Raw genomic sequence first — 14,629 nt, forward strand, 5'->3', positions numbered from 1 at the left:
TGACTGGTTGTCTGTCTCTAAGTGTCGGCGATGTGAAAGACTGGCGACCTGTCAGGGTGTACCCTGAAAGGCCACCAGTGTCAGCTCGCCCAGTGTCAGCTGGGATCGGCTCCAGCCACCCCGCCACCCGCGTGGAGCTGATTTTAACTATTTTATACTGGACCACAAATAATGATTTTTCCGGTGGATTCATTTGCTAATTATTTCCTCCATTCATCAGTTCAATCCAATGCTGGGTTTGTAAAATTTCAGAAAATAGTGATAGTTACTGTTTTTTCCAACCACCTGCCCAAAACTAGGAGTGATTAAAAATATATAAATAATTAAAAGGAAAAGCAGCAAATTATCACATTTGAGAGGCTGAAGACATTAAATGTTTTTACATGAAAAATGACTTAAACCATTATCAAAATAGTTGCAGATAAATTTTCTGTCAATCATTTAATCGATGAATGGGCGAATCATTTAGGTTGATCCTGCTAGGTACTGTAGTTTAATCTGTATCAAAGCACCATATTTATGAATAATCTCAGTTTGTAAAGACTCTACACTTGCCAGATAAATCTAGTGCAGTAAAAGTATAAAACAGGAGAAAACAGAAATACTCGAGTAAAGCACAAGTACCTCAAAATTGTGATTCAGTACAATACTAGAGTAAATTTAGTTAATACCTGTGTGTGTGTGTGTGTGTGTGTGTGTGTGTGTGTGTGTGTGTGTGTGTGTGTGTGTGTGTGTGTGTGAGACTGTGTGTGTGTGTGTGAGACTGCGTGTGTGTGTGTCTTTGTGTGTGAATACAACCAGTAATGCTGTATTTTGTATGTACAATATAATTATTTATTACGAGTATTATTAGCATATACTTTGTACTTCTACTGCAGTACTTTTCAGAGGGTGATATTAAACTTTTTTTACTGTAGTACTGTACATTAATTTGACATAACTTTACATTATGAGAAAACAAATGTTACCACAAACTAGTGGGTTAAAAACTTTGTTTGCCTTGACTTTACTTATATAACACTCAGTGTGTAGTTGTGTGGTTTATATGAAATGAAGTGTTTTACCAGTGATACTTTAACTACATGAAGTACTTTTACTGTGATTTTGTAACTACAAAGTACTTTTACTGCGACACTTTAACTACATGAAGTACTTTCACTGTGATATTTTAACAACATGAAGTACTTCTACTGCGATACTTTACATGAAGTACTTTTACTGCGACACTTTAACTACATGAAGTACTTTCACTGTGATTTTGTAACTACAAAGTACTTTTACTGCGACACTTTACATGAAGTACTTTTACTGTGATACTTTTAGCTACCAGAACCTGATAATACTTGTGTACTTTTAGTTTGGTACTTTGTACTTTGTGTACTTTGTATTTCAGAGTACTTTGTGGTGTATTCAGGGTACAGTACGTGTTTCAGAGTACTTTCTGAGCCACCCCCACCCCCCAACACCCACATACCACCCCGGGTGTCCCGTACTGCACGGGCCGCGCATGCTCGGTGCCACGGGAGTTCAGCACATTGGAAGTGTCGGAAGTTTAGCAGCAGTGATTTAGCCCGACAGGCTAACAGCGGGGACACGGTCCAACGTCAAAAACTTGGTTTTCTGCCACAAAAAACTGCGTTTGGACGGAACCTCCCACTCCGCAGTGAAGCACGAAGGACTATCGATGGATTTAAACCGTTTTTCGCAGTTTGATTGGCACAAACGGGAGCGTTAGAGAGCTTTGAAAGAAGTTGTGATTGTTTTTTGGCGCTCTGGCAGCGCAGAGGAAAGATGGAGGATCTGCGGGTGTAGCAGCGGCTAACGCTAGCTGGCTCCTCCGTCTACTGCCAGCGTCGGTCAGGGACAATCCTGAGCTGCTTCACCGCTGTGTGGAAAAGTCTGGGTGCTTTGATTCAACACGCTGATGGTGCTTGGTGAGTATAGCTGTATGAAATGAGAGGTGTTTTCAGCTTTCTCTAAGGGCTAGCGGGCGGAGAGCGTCGGTGTGTGGGAGCTAACTGTAGCCGCGGAGCTAATCAGCAGAAATGAGCGTTAGCTTATTGAAGCTTAGCTCTGTGCTAACTAGCTGCCATTACACACAGTTAGGTGACTCACACACCTAAGACACACACACACACACACTTCTGTCACTCAGTTAGAGCTCTAACTCTCGTGTGTCTGGTCAGTCAGTTACTTAGTTAAGTTAGGCAGAGTCGGGGCTGGTAAACACCCAGACTCGGTTAACTCGGTCTGTTAGTTCGGTTCAACACACACACACACACACACACACACACACACACACACACACACACACTTCATCAAACTTTTTAAACTAAAGTCACAAGGGGGTCTCAGCAGGTCTGCGGCTAGTGACCGTTTACTGAGCAAATGTGTGTGTTTTTTTTTTTCTGTTGATAGTTTAGTCTGTAATATGACATAAATAACAACAAATGCCAGTGACTGGTTACCAGAGCTCAGGGTGATGCTTAATGTTGAAGTTCAATATTGATTAATAAACCAATTATGATCTCAATCAGTCAGTCAATCATGTAGTCTATGAAATGTCAGATAATAGTGCAAGTGTCAGTCTCAGTCCCTCAGTATCTAAGGAGATGTCTTCAACTCTTGTTTAGTTCAAAACCCAAAGATATTCAGTTATCTAAGATAGAAAACAGACAAAATCAGAAAATCTTCACATTTATAAAGCTGAAAACAGCTTTTTTGCAGAAAAAATAATTTAATGATTAATCACTGATAATCAAAATTGTTGATTTTTCTGTTGATCAATCAACAATCAGTCAATCAATCAATCAATCAGCTAATTGTTGCAGCTCTTAAATTAAGTTTACATAAACGAAATGTTTCCTGAAATGCAAACATCTCTAAAGTTGAAAGACCAGCAACTAAAGACTGGTTTATTTTCACTGAGGAATAACAAATAACATGATTGATTTTTTAATGTAAATCCAAACGAAAATACCAAACATCCTTCTGATGTCAATGTCTCCAGTGTGTCACATTTTTAATTTTTCTGTTTTCTGATATTTTATTGACCAACAATTAACTGATTAATTGAAAAAGGTAATTTGCAGATGAATTGATAATGTAAAAAATCATTAGTTGCAGCCTTAGATTCGATGTCTGTCAATCAAGTGCTGCTAAAATGATTAATTCATTAATCTCTAGTTCCAGCTTCTATAATGTCCCAGGTTTTCAGTTTCAGTTTTATATCAGAGTAAACTTTTAGACTGTCTGTTGACAAAAAAACATTTTATTTCGAAATGTCACCCTGGACTAACATTTTATACCCTGAAATATTAATCAGAAATAATAAAATAATAACTAATAATAGTTTTCATTATTTGGCAAATGCGTGTATTTATTTATTTTTTGTTAATAGTTTCTGTTAATAGTTTAGTCTGTAAAATGGTAAAAATAACAACAAATGCCAGTGACAAGTTACCAGAGCTCAGAGTGATGCTTAATGTTTGTTTATTCTGGTAAAAATTCCAAACCTCAAAAGACATTAAATATGACTGTAACTAATGATTAATTTTATTATCAGTTAATCTGGAGATTATTTTCTGGATTAATTGTGTAGTTTTTAAAATGTCATAAAAAAGCTTCAAATGTCCACAGTTTCACATAGTCCAAAGAAACTTTTTGGACTGTTAATCAGGTAAAGTAAGACATCAAACTGGACTCTGAGAAACGGAGAGGGCGTTTTTTTTTTTTTTTTTTTTTTTTTCCCATTCATTTAATATAAGATGTCAGAAAATTGTATATATTTTGTATAATTGAGAAACTAATCGTTAGAATAAGTGATAATTAAAATAAGTGAATTGCATCTTTAGTACAGTACAGTACACCTATGATCTGATTAGTACAAAATTCCCTCATTTGGTGTTATTGTTGTGTTTTGGCAGACTTTAACTTTGGTAGATGGGTATGATTTGTCTAGCTAAGCCTGTTGAAGCCTGAGATTTAATTGATATATAATTCAAAATTAAAACTTTTTTATGCAGAATGAGTACTGTGGATTTTGACCCCCATCTCTTGCATTGACTTTTTCCGCCATCACAACAAATTTATTTGGCATTGGCCTTGTTGAGATCACAGCACAACACAACACACAAAAAAAATCATCATAACATGATAATAATTTGAAAAACATGATATACATAAGGACATCTACCATAAAGTACCATAGATGTATAAGAAAAAATAAAAACACTAGAACTTAAAGTGCGAGAGGGTTGGGATTCAGAAGTTAAATAATATAAACATATTTAAAATCTGCACAATACCACGAATAATTAAAAATACAACCACAAACCAAAAAAAAGTGAAATCTTAAAGTGTCAGTTCACCCTTTTGAGAGTCGAGTAGGCTCAAGGAGTGTACTTACATTGGAATTGTGCTTGGAAGGATTTCTTAATGAACAGGAGGAAAACTGTTGAAGTGTACATGTGGGCATGTGAGTGTATAGGACAGATTTTGAAAAAAATTACAATTATTTTAATTATTGATTAATCTGACAATTTCTTTCCCATTTCCTCAATACACACATTAATTGTTTGGTCTATAAAACATCAGAAAAATAGAGAGGTTCATCATAATTTCTCAGGTGACGTCTCAAATAGTTATTTTTGTCCAACCAACAGTCCAAAACCCAAAAACATTCAGTCGACTGTGATGCAAGACAAAGAAAAGCCACAAATCTTAACAACTGAGCAGCTGGACCAAAACTGTGTTTGACATGTTTTCTTGAAAAATGCCTGAAACGGTTAATTGATTATTAAAATAGTTGCCAATTAATCAGGTAGCTGATCAAAGGAGATTAATCTGACTCTATTATTCTGTTTTGATTTGAATAACTGTTTCAGTGTACATCTGGACACATGAGTTGAAAACATGTAAATCTGTCCTTTAATGTAAACTGGTTGCATTATCTGTCACTCATGTAGATTTTTCTTTGTGTGCAGAAGTGCTGTTCATGTTTTCAGATCAACTAAAGCATGAGTGTCCCTCAGGCTCTGAGGATGGGACCAGGGCTACTGGAGGCAGGATCTAGGTGAGGTTACCTTCATAGTCCAAATATCACTGTAGTATCAAAGTTTTAGTTTTCTGCGGGTCTTAACTCATGTTTTTCTTGTTTCCCAGACATCAGATGGTGCTCTGAAGAAGCCATGGGTAGCTGTTTAAGCTGTCCAGAGAAAGAGTCAATTCCAGATAATCATCAAAGTAAATTCAAGGTGAGTTCCTGTCTCAGCCTGTTTCAACAGCGACTTCAGAGTCAGTCAGAGTCTGTCAGCACACACCCTGGATTATTCACTAATGACTGTGGTTGGAAACTTTCACAAACTCTGCTGATTTCTCAATTTCCAAAATTGTTTTTCTTTCTGTCACAGAACTTCACCCTAACAGTAAATTATTTTTTCTAACGTTCTAACTTTGGTTCAGTCGATGAGTCTTTGTCTGATTGGAGAGTCGCCCCGTTTCAGCCATTACACACTAGGTTAACAACACCATCCTGAAGTTGAAAGCTGATTGGGCTGCAGCTTTAGACAGATTTAGGGTGGAGCTGGAGTCGTCATTTGTCTCAAGCAGCAACATTTTAATTAGGTCATGTCCCACGCAGAATTAAGTTATTAAGTTTTATTATGTAGTCTTAGAAATGTAAAACAGGTTTTTGATGTGCTCTGGAAGAATGATTCCTATAGATTAACACTAGAGTCCATGCTGTAAAGTAGGACTGCAACTATCCAAATAGATTTCCAGGGACTTGAAAATCTGCTGTATATCCCATTTAGAGTTAAAATTTGTGTGTTTTGTGTGTTTACCTTCCTCTGAACGTGGCTTGTGTTTGTATCCAGGTGATCAACGTGGACGACGATGGGAACGAGCTGGGCTCTGGTGTAATGGAGCTGACTGATGCCGAGCTCGTCCTCCACACCCATCGCCGTGATGATGTCAGGTGGCCTTACCTGTGCCTACGGCGCTATGGCTACGATTCCAACCTGTTCTCATTTGAGAGTGGCCGCCGCTGCCAGACAGGCCAAGGTACATGTCTCATTAAACTACTTTCTGACTTTGTCCTGTGTGACACAGATACAATACAAACATCTGAAACACACGACAAAATCTAAAAGGGAAAATGAAAACTAACCCCCCCCCCCCTTTTAGGATTACACTCATATATTACACAAAACAGCACATTCAGTGTTTTTATATCAACTCTAAACAGCTACTTACTGCAGGTGGAGTCAGGAGCAGGTTCTGTATTCACGTGTAAAGTGTTTAAAAATGGAGGATGGTGTGTTTGTTGAAAGAAATGGAGAGAGAAAACTTTTAAGTTGTTATCTAAACACACGTTTTTTCTCATTCATCTGTTCGGTCTGTTTGGGAGGAGAAATGAGTCTGACTTCACCAGGAAAATGGAACAAAACTAAAAGAAAACAGGCTGTGAAGTCACAGAAACAAAAGAAAGAATTCAATGAATTTAGTGATTACTTGCAATCGCAGTCTGTTAAATGAGTCATAAACCTGCTTTTTTGGGTGTCAGTTAGAAAGACTGACAGTTATCTGCAGTCTACTGAGGAACAGAGTTGTTCAGTTTGCTCCTAATTAGCTGATGCTGCATTCATGTCAAGTTGGATTATGTAAATTTAAACATCTGATTGTAGAAGTACAAGTGCTTTTCTAGGGCTAAACCTCCAGTTAGCTACGTAAGTATTTGGACAATGACAAATTATCATTATTTTGTCTCCATACACCACCACAGTGGATTTGAAACAAAGCCATCAAGATGTGATTGAAGTGTAGACTTGTAGCTTAATTAAGGGGGTTTAACAATATTATCACATTAACCGTTTTGGAATTACAGTCATTTTTATACATAGTCCCTCATTTTCAGAGACTCAAAAGTAATCGGACAAACTGACATGATTATAAATATAAGGATTATTTTTAATGCTTGGATGAAAATCCTTTGCAGACAATGACTGCCTGAAGTCTGAAACCGATGGGCATCACCAAATGCTGAGTTTCCTCTCTTGAGAGGCTTTGCCAGGCTTTTACTGCAGCCGCCTACAGTTGCTGCTTGTTTGTGGGTCTTTCTGTCCTCAGTTTTGTCTTCAGTAAGTGAAAATCATGTTCTGTTGACTTTAGGTCAGGTGACTGACGTGGCCATTGAAGAATATTCAATTTCTTTGCCTTGAGAAGCTCTTGGGTTGCTTCCGCAGTATGTTTTGGGTCATTATCCATCTGTACTGTGAAGCACCGTCCTATCAGTGTTGCAGTATTTGGCTGAATCTGAGTAGATAGTATAGCCCTGTACGTTTCAGAATTCAGCCTTCTACTTCTATCAGCAGTCATGTCATCAATAAACACCAGCGACCCAGTTCCATTGGCAGCCATACGTGCCCATAGCATTACACTGCCTCCACCATGTTTGACGGATGATGTGGTGGCTTTCTGATCATGAACCGCTCCTTTCCTTGTCCATACTCTTCTCTTCACATCATTCTGGTACAATTTCATCTTGTTTTCATCTGGCCAAAGAATCTTGTTCCAGAACTCGGCAGTGTTTTTTTTAAGATGTTTTCTGGCAAAGTCTAATCTGGCCTTTCTGTTCTTGAGTGTTAATAGTGGATTGTACCTTTTGGTAAACCCTCTGTATATACATTCATGAAGGCATTTCTTGATTGTAGACTTTGACAATGATACACCTACCTCCTCCAGAGTGTTCTTGACCTGTCTAGATGTTGTAAAGGGTTTTTTCTTTACCAAAGAGAGAATTCTGCGATCATCCACTTTAGTTGTCTTTCGTGGTCTTCCAGGCCTTTTGGTGTTGCTGAGTTCGCCTGTGCATTCCTTCTTTTTAAGAATGTACCAAATTGTTGATTTGTTTCTGCCATCTGTCTGATGGGTTTGTTTTGTTTTTTCAACCTAATGAAGGCCTCCCTCATTTGCATTAACACCTCTTTGGACCGCATATTGAGAGTTCCCATGAACAGCTACCAAATGCAAATTCAACACTTGGAATCAACTCAAGACCGTTTATCTGCTTAATTTGTCATGAAATAACAAGGGAACAGGCTTCATTTGGCCATGGAACTGATTGTCAGTCAATTGTCCAATTACTTTTGAGCCTTTGAAAATGAGGCACTATTTTTAAAACTGTACATTTGCTTTGTGGTGATTATTTTAAGAGGCACTGACCATCTCTACTAACCAGTGTCCCGGGGCACACCCTGAAAGCCAGGCCTGACTTTTCAGTTCTCATAGGAACAATTTTACCTAACAAAACAAATGAGATTTATCAAACAGAGGAGAGTTTGATGTCAAAAACAAGATTTTTGCTACAAAGCAATTTTACAAAATTATGAAAGTTATTACTTAAAGGTGCAATGTGTAAGAAATGGCCAATTTTTGATTTCATATACCAAACAAACGGGGCAGCATATAACCAGAAAGATGGGGTTTCCACCTCTATTGTAAGAAATGAGAAAATGCACTCTTTGGTCCCTCCTACCTCCTTCACTTCCCCTGTGCCATAGTTGGACTTGCCATCAGGCATACTGGGACAAATCCCGGTGGGCCACCGCATCGGTTGGCTGCTTTACCTTCAAAAATAGGGGTAGCAGGAGTAGAGGGCGAGTAACGAGAGGTGGAGCAACTCGAGGGAGAGGGAGGGCAGCTGGAACAGCAGCATCAGTAGCTGAGCTTGAAGAAAGAGTGGAGGAATGTTGCTGAGAGAGGACAACTGCAACACTGGTTTATAGCCTACTCACAATTACTACTACTTCATCCTCTCATGTTGGACTGAGGGCAGACCGGACGCTACAGTGACTCACTATTGGCTCTTGAGGTACGAAGTGGTATTATGAAACGGGCTGGGGCTAGCTGGTTAGCATGCTAGCTGCAGTAAATATCTCTGCAACACAACATATAGAGGTCTTTGACATAAAGTCAAGACTGTTATTTCTTCACATTCTGTTGATAGTTGTAGTTGTTTACCAGCCGTGACAGTTTGGCCTGTATTGTTTTCAACGTATGTGATTAATCATGGCAAAATGTGGTCCTGGAGGCACCTAATGTGGCAAAAACTACCACAGAGGCGGTTTTGAGTACTTGGGTCGGAATGTCAGCATGTTGACGGGTGTTGTGGCTGGGGTGGTCCCATCGCAAGATGGTCTCTAGTTTTTGAATGTTTCAAACTAGAATGCTTCCATATATTCCATATTAAGAATACATAGAGAAGATGTGACATAGCTTTATTTTATAACTTTCCCAAAGGCAAGGCAGGTTTATTTGTTACATTTCATACACAAGGAAATCAAGGTGCTTTATACAATGCAGAAGAACAGGAATAAGAACATTAAAAATAACAACTAGCATAAAAGAAGCAAGTAGAAATAATAGAAAAATAAAATACACAACATTTAAAAAGCACTTTACAGCTTTTATTACCTGATGTTGTGGAAACATTTCACTTGGTGCCTCACAATATTGAGATTCCAAGCTGTAGTTGTAATTGGGTGTAATCCAGTTTTCCACTGTGACATGAATGCAGCAAAAGACAAAAATTCTTCCATGATCACAGAGGTAACACTTTGGTATGAAACTGACTGCTGTGTGATGACCTTATATGACATCTTTGCTTTGTGTTTCCAAACTGTCATAAATCACCATTGTGATTCTGCCATGATGCTCCTTCACTGTCATTGTTTTTGGATCCATGCTGTCACGAGGATGAGGTGGAGAGAGCTTGGGGTTTGGGAGGGGGTCAGTAGGTTCAAGGGTTCGGTAAGTCTACGGCCAGTCCTTTTTTCCTCCTCATACACATACACGTTCCCCCAATACTGTGACCAGACACTGATCAGACCCTGATCAGACCCTGATCAGATGAACAGTATTGATTAGCTGTAAATGGAGGTGTCTGTGGTGTGGATATACAGGGGTTAATAGCTGTGTTAGTGTTGTTTCTCCCTGTGTGCATTCTCACTCAGTCCACCATGTACATGTACCCTGTTTGTCTTTGATGTGTTAACATGACTCAAGTTCACGTTTTTAACCTTTTTTGATGGTAGTTTTACTTCCTCATCTCCTCAGTTCTACCTGTCCTCTCATAAAGAGCTAAAGGGAGTCCAGGGTTGATAGTGACACCATGGTAGAGCCGCATCTAATAATTATTTTAATTACTGATTCATCAGTTAATCTGTCAGCATCTTTTTGTCAATAAAATGTCAAAATTACTTGAAATAAGAAGCGAATTGTTTTATATGCAGTAATTTACTCCCCGTTTAATTCTGAATTTCTCAGGAACCTCTGTGGATATCTATGGTGAAGTATTCTTCACTTGTCCTTTTTTTGCAACTTTCTACCACTTACTCACTTTCTCTTCAAACATTAAAACTTGCAACAAAAACAGTCTTGACAGGTTGGTGTATTTGAGACAGCTAGGGGTCTTTGCATGAGGATTAGCTATTTGTGTAGAAGTTTCCAGAGTTTAGAGAGAGATGTTGAGTATATCTGTAAATATCTCTGCACGAAATACAAAGGCAGGACAGAGTAAGATCTCCATTCTATCTTCCAGGAGAGACCAGAAACCCATTTAATTGGAAATAAGTGTAAATTTTTGCTGGTTTTGAGGTTGTGGTTTGAGTTCACGTTGTGTAGTATTTGTCTGTTTTGGAGCATTTTAGATATGTTGACTTAGATTTTGTCAACAAAATGAACAAAAAATTAAACTGTTTCGTGTTATTTTGTGTGTTTTCAGGAATTTTTGCCTTCAAATGTTCTCGAGCTGAAGAGATCTTCAACATGCTGCAGGAGGTGATGCACAGTCACAGTATCAGTGTGGTGGAGGAGGCAGTGCTAGAGCCAAACCACCAGGCTGCACACACTCCTGCAGGTATATACACACACACACACACACAAACACACAAACACACCTACCTACCTACCTTCCTACCTGCAGGTATACACACACACACACACACACACACACACACACACGTACCTTCCTACCTGCAGGTATACACACACACACACACACACAACACACCTACCTACCTACCTTCCTACCTGCAGGTATACACACACACACACACACACACACACACACACACACACACACACACACACACACACACACACGTACCTTCCTACCTGCAGGTATACACACACACACACACACGTACCTTCCTACCTGCAGGTATAAACTCTGCAGGGTACATTTGAGATCACATTACTTCACATCTTTGTCTCCTGAAGACTTTCAGCAGTCTTTAAAGTGCATGTATCGCCTTCTTGTGTGTGTGTGTGTGTGTGTGTGTGTGTGTGTGTGTGTGTGTGTGTGTGTGTGTGTGTGTGTGTGTGTGTGTGTGTGTGTGTGTGTGTGTGCGCGCGTCAATAGCTCTGGGTTACTCTGTGCCCACGGTGCCTAATGGTGTGAACAGGATTCCCTCTGTGGGTGAGGCTCCGTCTCACCCCTCCACCCGTCACCCATCTGTGGCCAGCACCCGTCTGCCCTCTGTGGGAGAAGAGTCCACACATCCTCTACTGGTGGCTGAAGACCCGGTGAGGGATTAATGACATCAGTGCTTATACTGACTCCAACTACTAATACATACACAATTTCTGTCCCTGATATTTATTCTGATCATTAATAATGTTAAAGTCAGGAAAAAGATCTGACAGGTAAATATTTTTGTCTGTTGACTTCAGTTGCTCCTTCACCAGGATGAACTTCAGATTGATACCAGAGTATTTTGGATCACGTTAAACTTAGTGTGAATACTGTTACGTATGTATTTATTACATATGTGCTGCTTCTTTAAGAGTCTACTGTAAAATAAAACGAGTGCAATCCTTCATACTTTCCAGTCATGGAGGGTTTCTCACTGTTTTAACCATGAGGCTCAGGTTAAACTGAAGAATAAAAACTGCATTTTAAATGAAGAACGTGGTCAGTGTTGTCAGCCCGCCCACCAAAACATAAACTCCAGTCAGAATATGAATATCGGAGAAATACCACAGCCTTCTCACAATAGAATACGAATATTAAATGACACGGTAACATTACCCCCATGCAAGTGCATCTGAAAAATAGGATACTGTAAATATTTAAAAACAAGGCCTATATAATCGTAGAACAACTGATCCTCAAATATAACACGTCAGCCGGGTCTCTGTATAACCATGGGTGGAAGCTGTTCAACCAATAAAAGCCAGCTTTGTTGTCAAAATATGATTAAACTGGACCTTTTCCACAGTTTCTGTAATGGTCTGTCTTAAAGCTGAAGGCCTGTTTCTGTGTGGGAGGTAAATGAACATCCTGCCCAGTCTTCTAGGGTTTATAAATGAGTCTGAGACCAGGAGACAAACTGAGAGAAACTAATCTTACTAAACTCTGCTGCTTGTGTGTGTTCAGGTTCACACGTACGTCAACACCACTGGTCTCCTGGAGGACCAGCCCAGCCCGCTGACCGTTACCACCCCTCTGGAGAGTCCCACCTCTCCCCATCCCCAGTGTCCTCCCACCCCCCCGCCGCCTCCCAGGGTCCGCACTGAGCTTCCTGTCCCGCCAACCCAACCGGAGCCCCAGGTGCTCCTGGAGCCTCAGGGAGTGCGTTTCGTGCTTGGCCCCACCCCTGTTCAGAGGCAGCTGATGGAGAAGGAGAAGAGGCAGCAGGAGCTAAAGGAGGCTGAGGAGCCCCAAGAGACTAACGGCCACACCGAGGCCCCTGCAGAGCCCGAGCCTGCCCCCCTGCACTCCAATGGCGGCTCCTCCTCCTCCTCCTCCATTCCATCAACAGCTCCTCGACGCCACCGCCCGCCACCCCTCACCCCCGACCTGCAGAATGTCAATAACTCAGCCCAGCGGCGCACCGCCCTGCTGGACTATGAGAACCTGCCGGCGCTGCCGCCGGTGTGGGAAGCGAGGAAGCCCAGTTCGGAGGAGGAGGAGAACGGCTGCACTGGCATGAAGACGCCGTCACTCAATGGCTACAACCACCACCCCCACCCCCACCCCCACCATGGCCTGCTGCACCACTCCTACTCCCACCCCCTGTCCGCCGCCCTCGAGCCCTCACACAACTACGTCAACACAGAGAACGTGACGGCGCCACTCAGCGCCCACCGGCCAGACACAGCCCGCCGCCGCGCCGACGGACCCACCATCTTCAACTTCGACTTCCGCCGGCCGCCGCTGCCGGGCCACCCAGAGCCGCCCAAAACCCTCAACTACATTGAGGTGGAGATGGACAGCAGTGCCGGGAACAAGGGCGCCTCGGACGGCAGCAACCCCCACACGCCCCGCACCCCCACCTCCCCGCTGCCACCCAACACCCCCACCCGCCGCACCGAGCTCTACGCCCTCATCGACATCGAGCGCACCGCCGCTATGTCCAACCTGCAGAAGGCCCGGCCAAGAGACGACGGCACGTCACGCAAGACGAGACACAACAGCACAGAGCTGCCCACCAAAAGCACTGCGTGACACCCCTGCAGCTTCCTGTCAATCCTCTGCGTGTAAAGATGGAGCTGCTGTTTGTCCCAGATGGACACGCAGCCACAGACTCCACCTGAACCAGTGCAACATGACTTCCTGTGTGGTCGCCTGCTGAGGTAGACCCTGAAGAATGAACCTGGCTACTGGTCATAAAGCAGTTTATTCCTCTGGTGAATGATACCTCTGCTGTTGAGTCAGTGTGCAGAGCAACGGGTGGCAGCAGCAGCAGCGACGACGATGTTAATAAGACTGCATTCCTCCTCTTTATATGGTACAAATCAGTATTACTGAACAAAGCATTCCATTTAGCCTTTTTTATATGATTCACTACATGCTGCTGTAATTCAGTATCTAAGGACCACATGGTACACCACATTATGTTTCTGAATATGTACAGTAGATTCTGGCACAATAAATGTCTGTTGTTTTTATTTGTACTTGGTGGAGGAGACGCCTCCTGTCCCGTCTCATACCTGACCCCAGTTGACTATACAATCGTATGCAAAATGAGCCTTTCTTCAAATGTTAATGCACCATTACTTTTTATTTCATCATCTTTAATAAAGAAAAAAATTAAACTAATCGTGGAATGTGCAAAAGTTTAGGCCCCCACTAAGTCACAACTCAGCACCCCCCCTGGCAGATGTCACAGCCTGCAGACACTTTGTGTAGCAGCTCAGGGTCTTTCTGATCCTGACTGATGAATCAGCCTCTTCCTTCCTGTTTCAGTCTGTCCAGCAGGTTTAACATCTACCCACAGACGTTTAGTGATGTTCTGGTTGGGGGGGCTGTGGGGGCCATTCAAAAAGCTTCAGCTTGTGTTTCTGGAAGTGGTTCATGGTGGATTTTGAGGTCTGCTTTGGATCATGCTGCTGTTGTAGAAACCAGACTTGGTTCAGTTTCACCTGACTGACTGCAGGATGTCTGCTGATATTTAGTGGAATCCATTCTTCCCTCTGTCTGTGCAGTGTTTCCTTTTCCACTGGCTGCCCCCCCCCCCCCCAAAAAAAGCAGAATATTTACACCCCCATGCATAACAGCTGGAGAGGGACGGGGCGACTAAGTACTGACTTAGTAGGGGGCCCCTTTTGTACATGCCACAGTAAC

General features: G+C 41.7%; 1 protein-coding gene across 1 annotated transcript; it reads left to right on the forward strand.

Moving 5' to 3' along the window:
• Positions 1-1,471: 1,471 nt before the first annotated feature.
• LOC120793686 (fibroblast growth factor receptor substrate 2-like) lies at positions 1,472-13,959 on the forward strand. Its single transcript, XM_040133967.1, has 7 exons — positions 1,472-1,934; positions 4,986-5,074; positions 5,164-5,255; positions 5,877-6,063; positions 10,784-10,918; positions 11,423-11,586; positions 12,440-13,959. The coding sequence occupies exons 3-7, from the start codon at positions 5,190-5,192 to the stop codon at positions 13,508-13,510; spliced, it is 1,623 nt and encodes a 540-aa protein (XP_039989901.1). The 5' UTR covers positions 1,472-1,934; positions 4,986-5,074; positions 5,164-5,189; the 3' UTR covers positions 13,511-13,959.
• The last annotated feature ends 670 nt before the right edge of the window (positions 13,960-14,629 follow it).

The sequence above is a fragment of the Xiphias gladius genome, chromosome 8 (assembly GCF_016859285.1).
Source record: "Xiphias gladius isolate SHS-SW01 ecotype Sanya breed wild chromosome 8, ASM1685928v1, whole genome shotgun sequence".
Lineage (NCBI taxonomy): Eukaryota > Metazoa > Chordata > Actinopteri > Istiophoriformes > Xiphiidae > Xiphias > Xiphias gladius.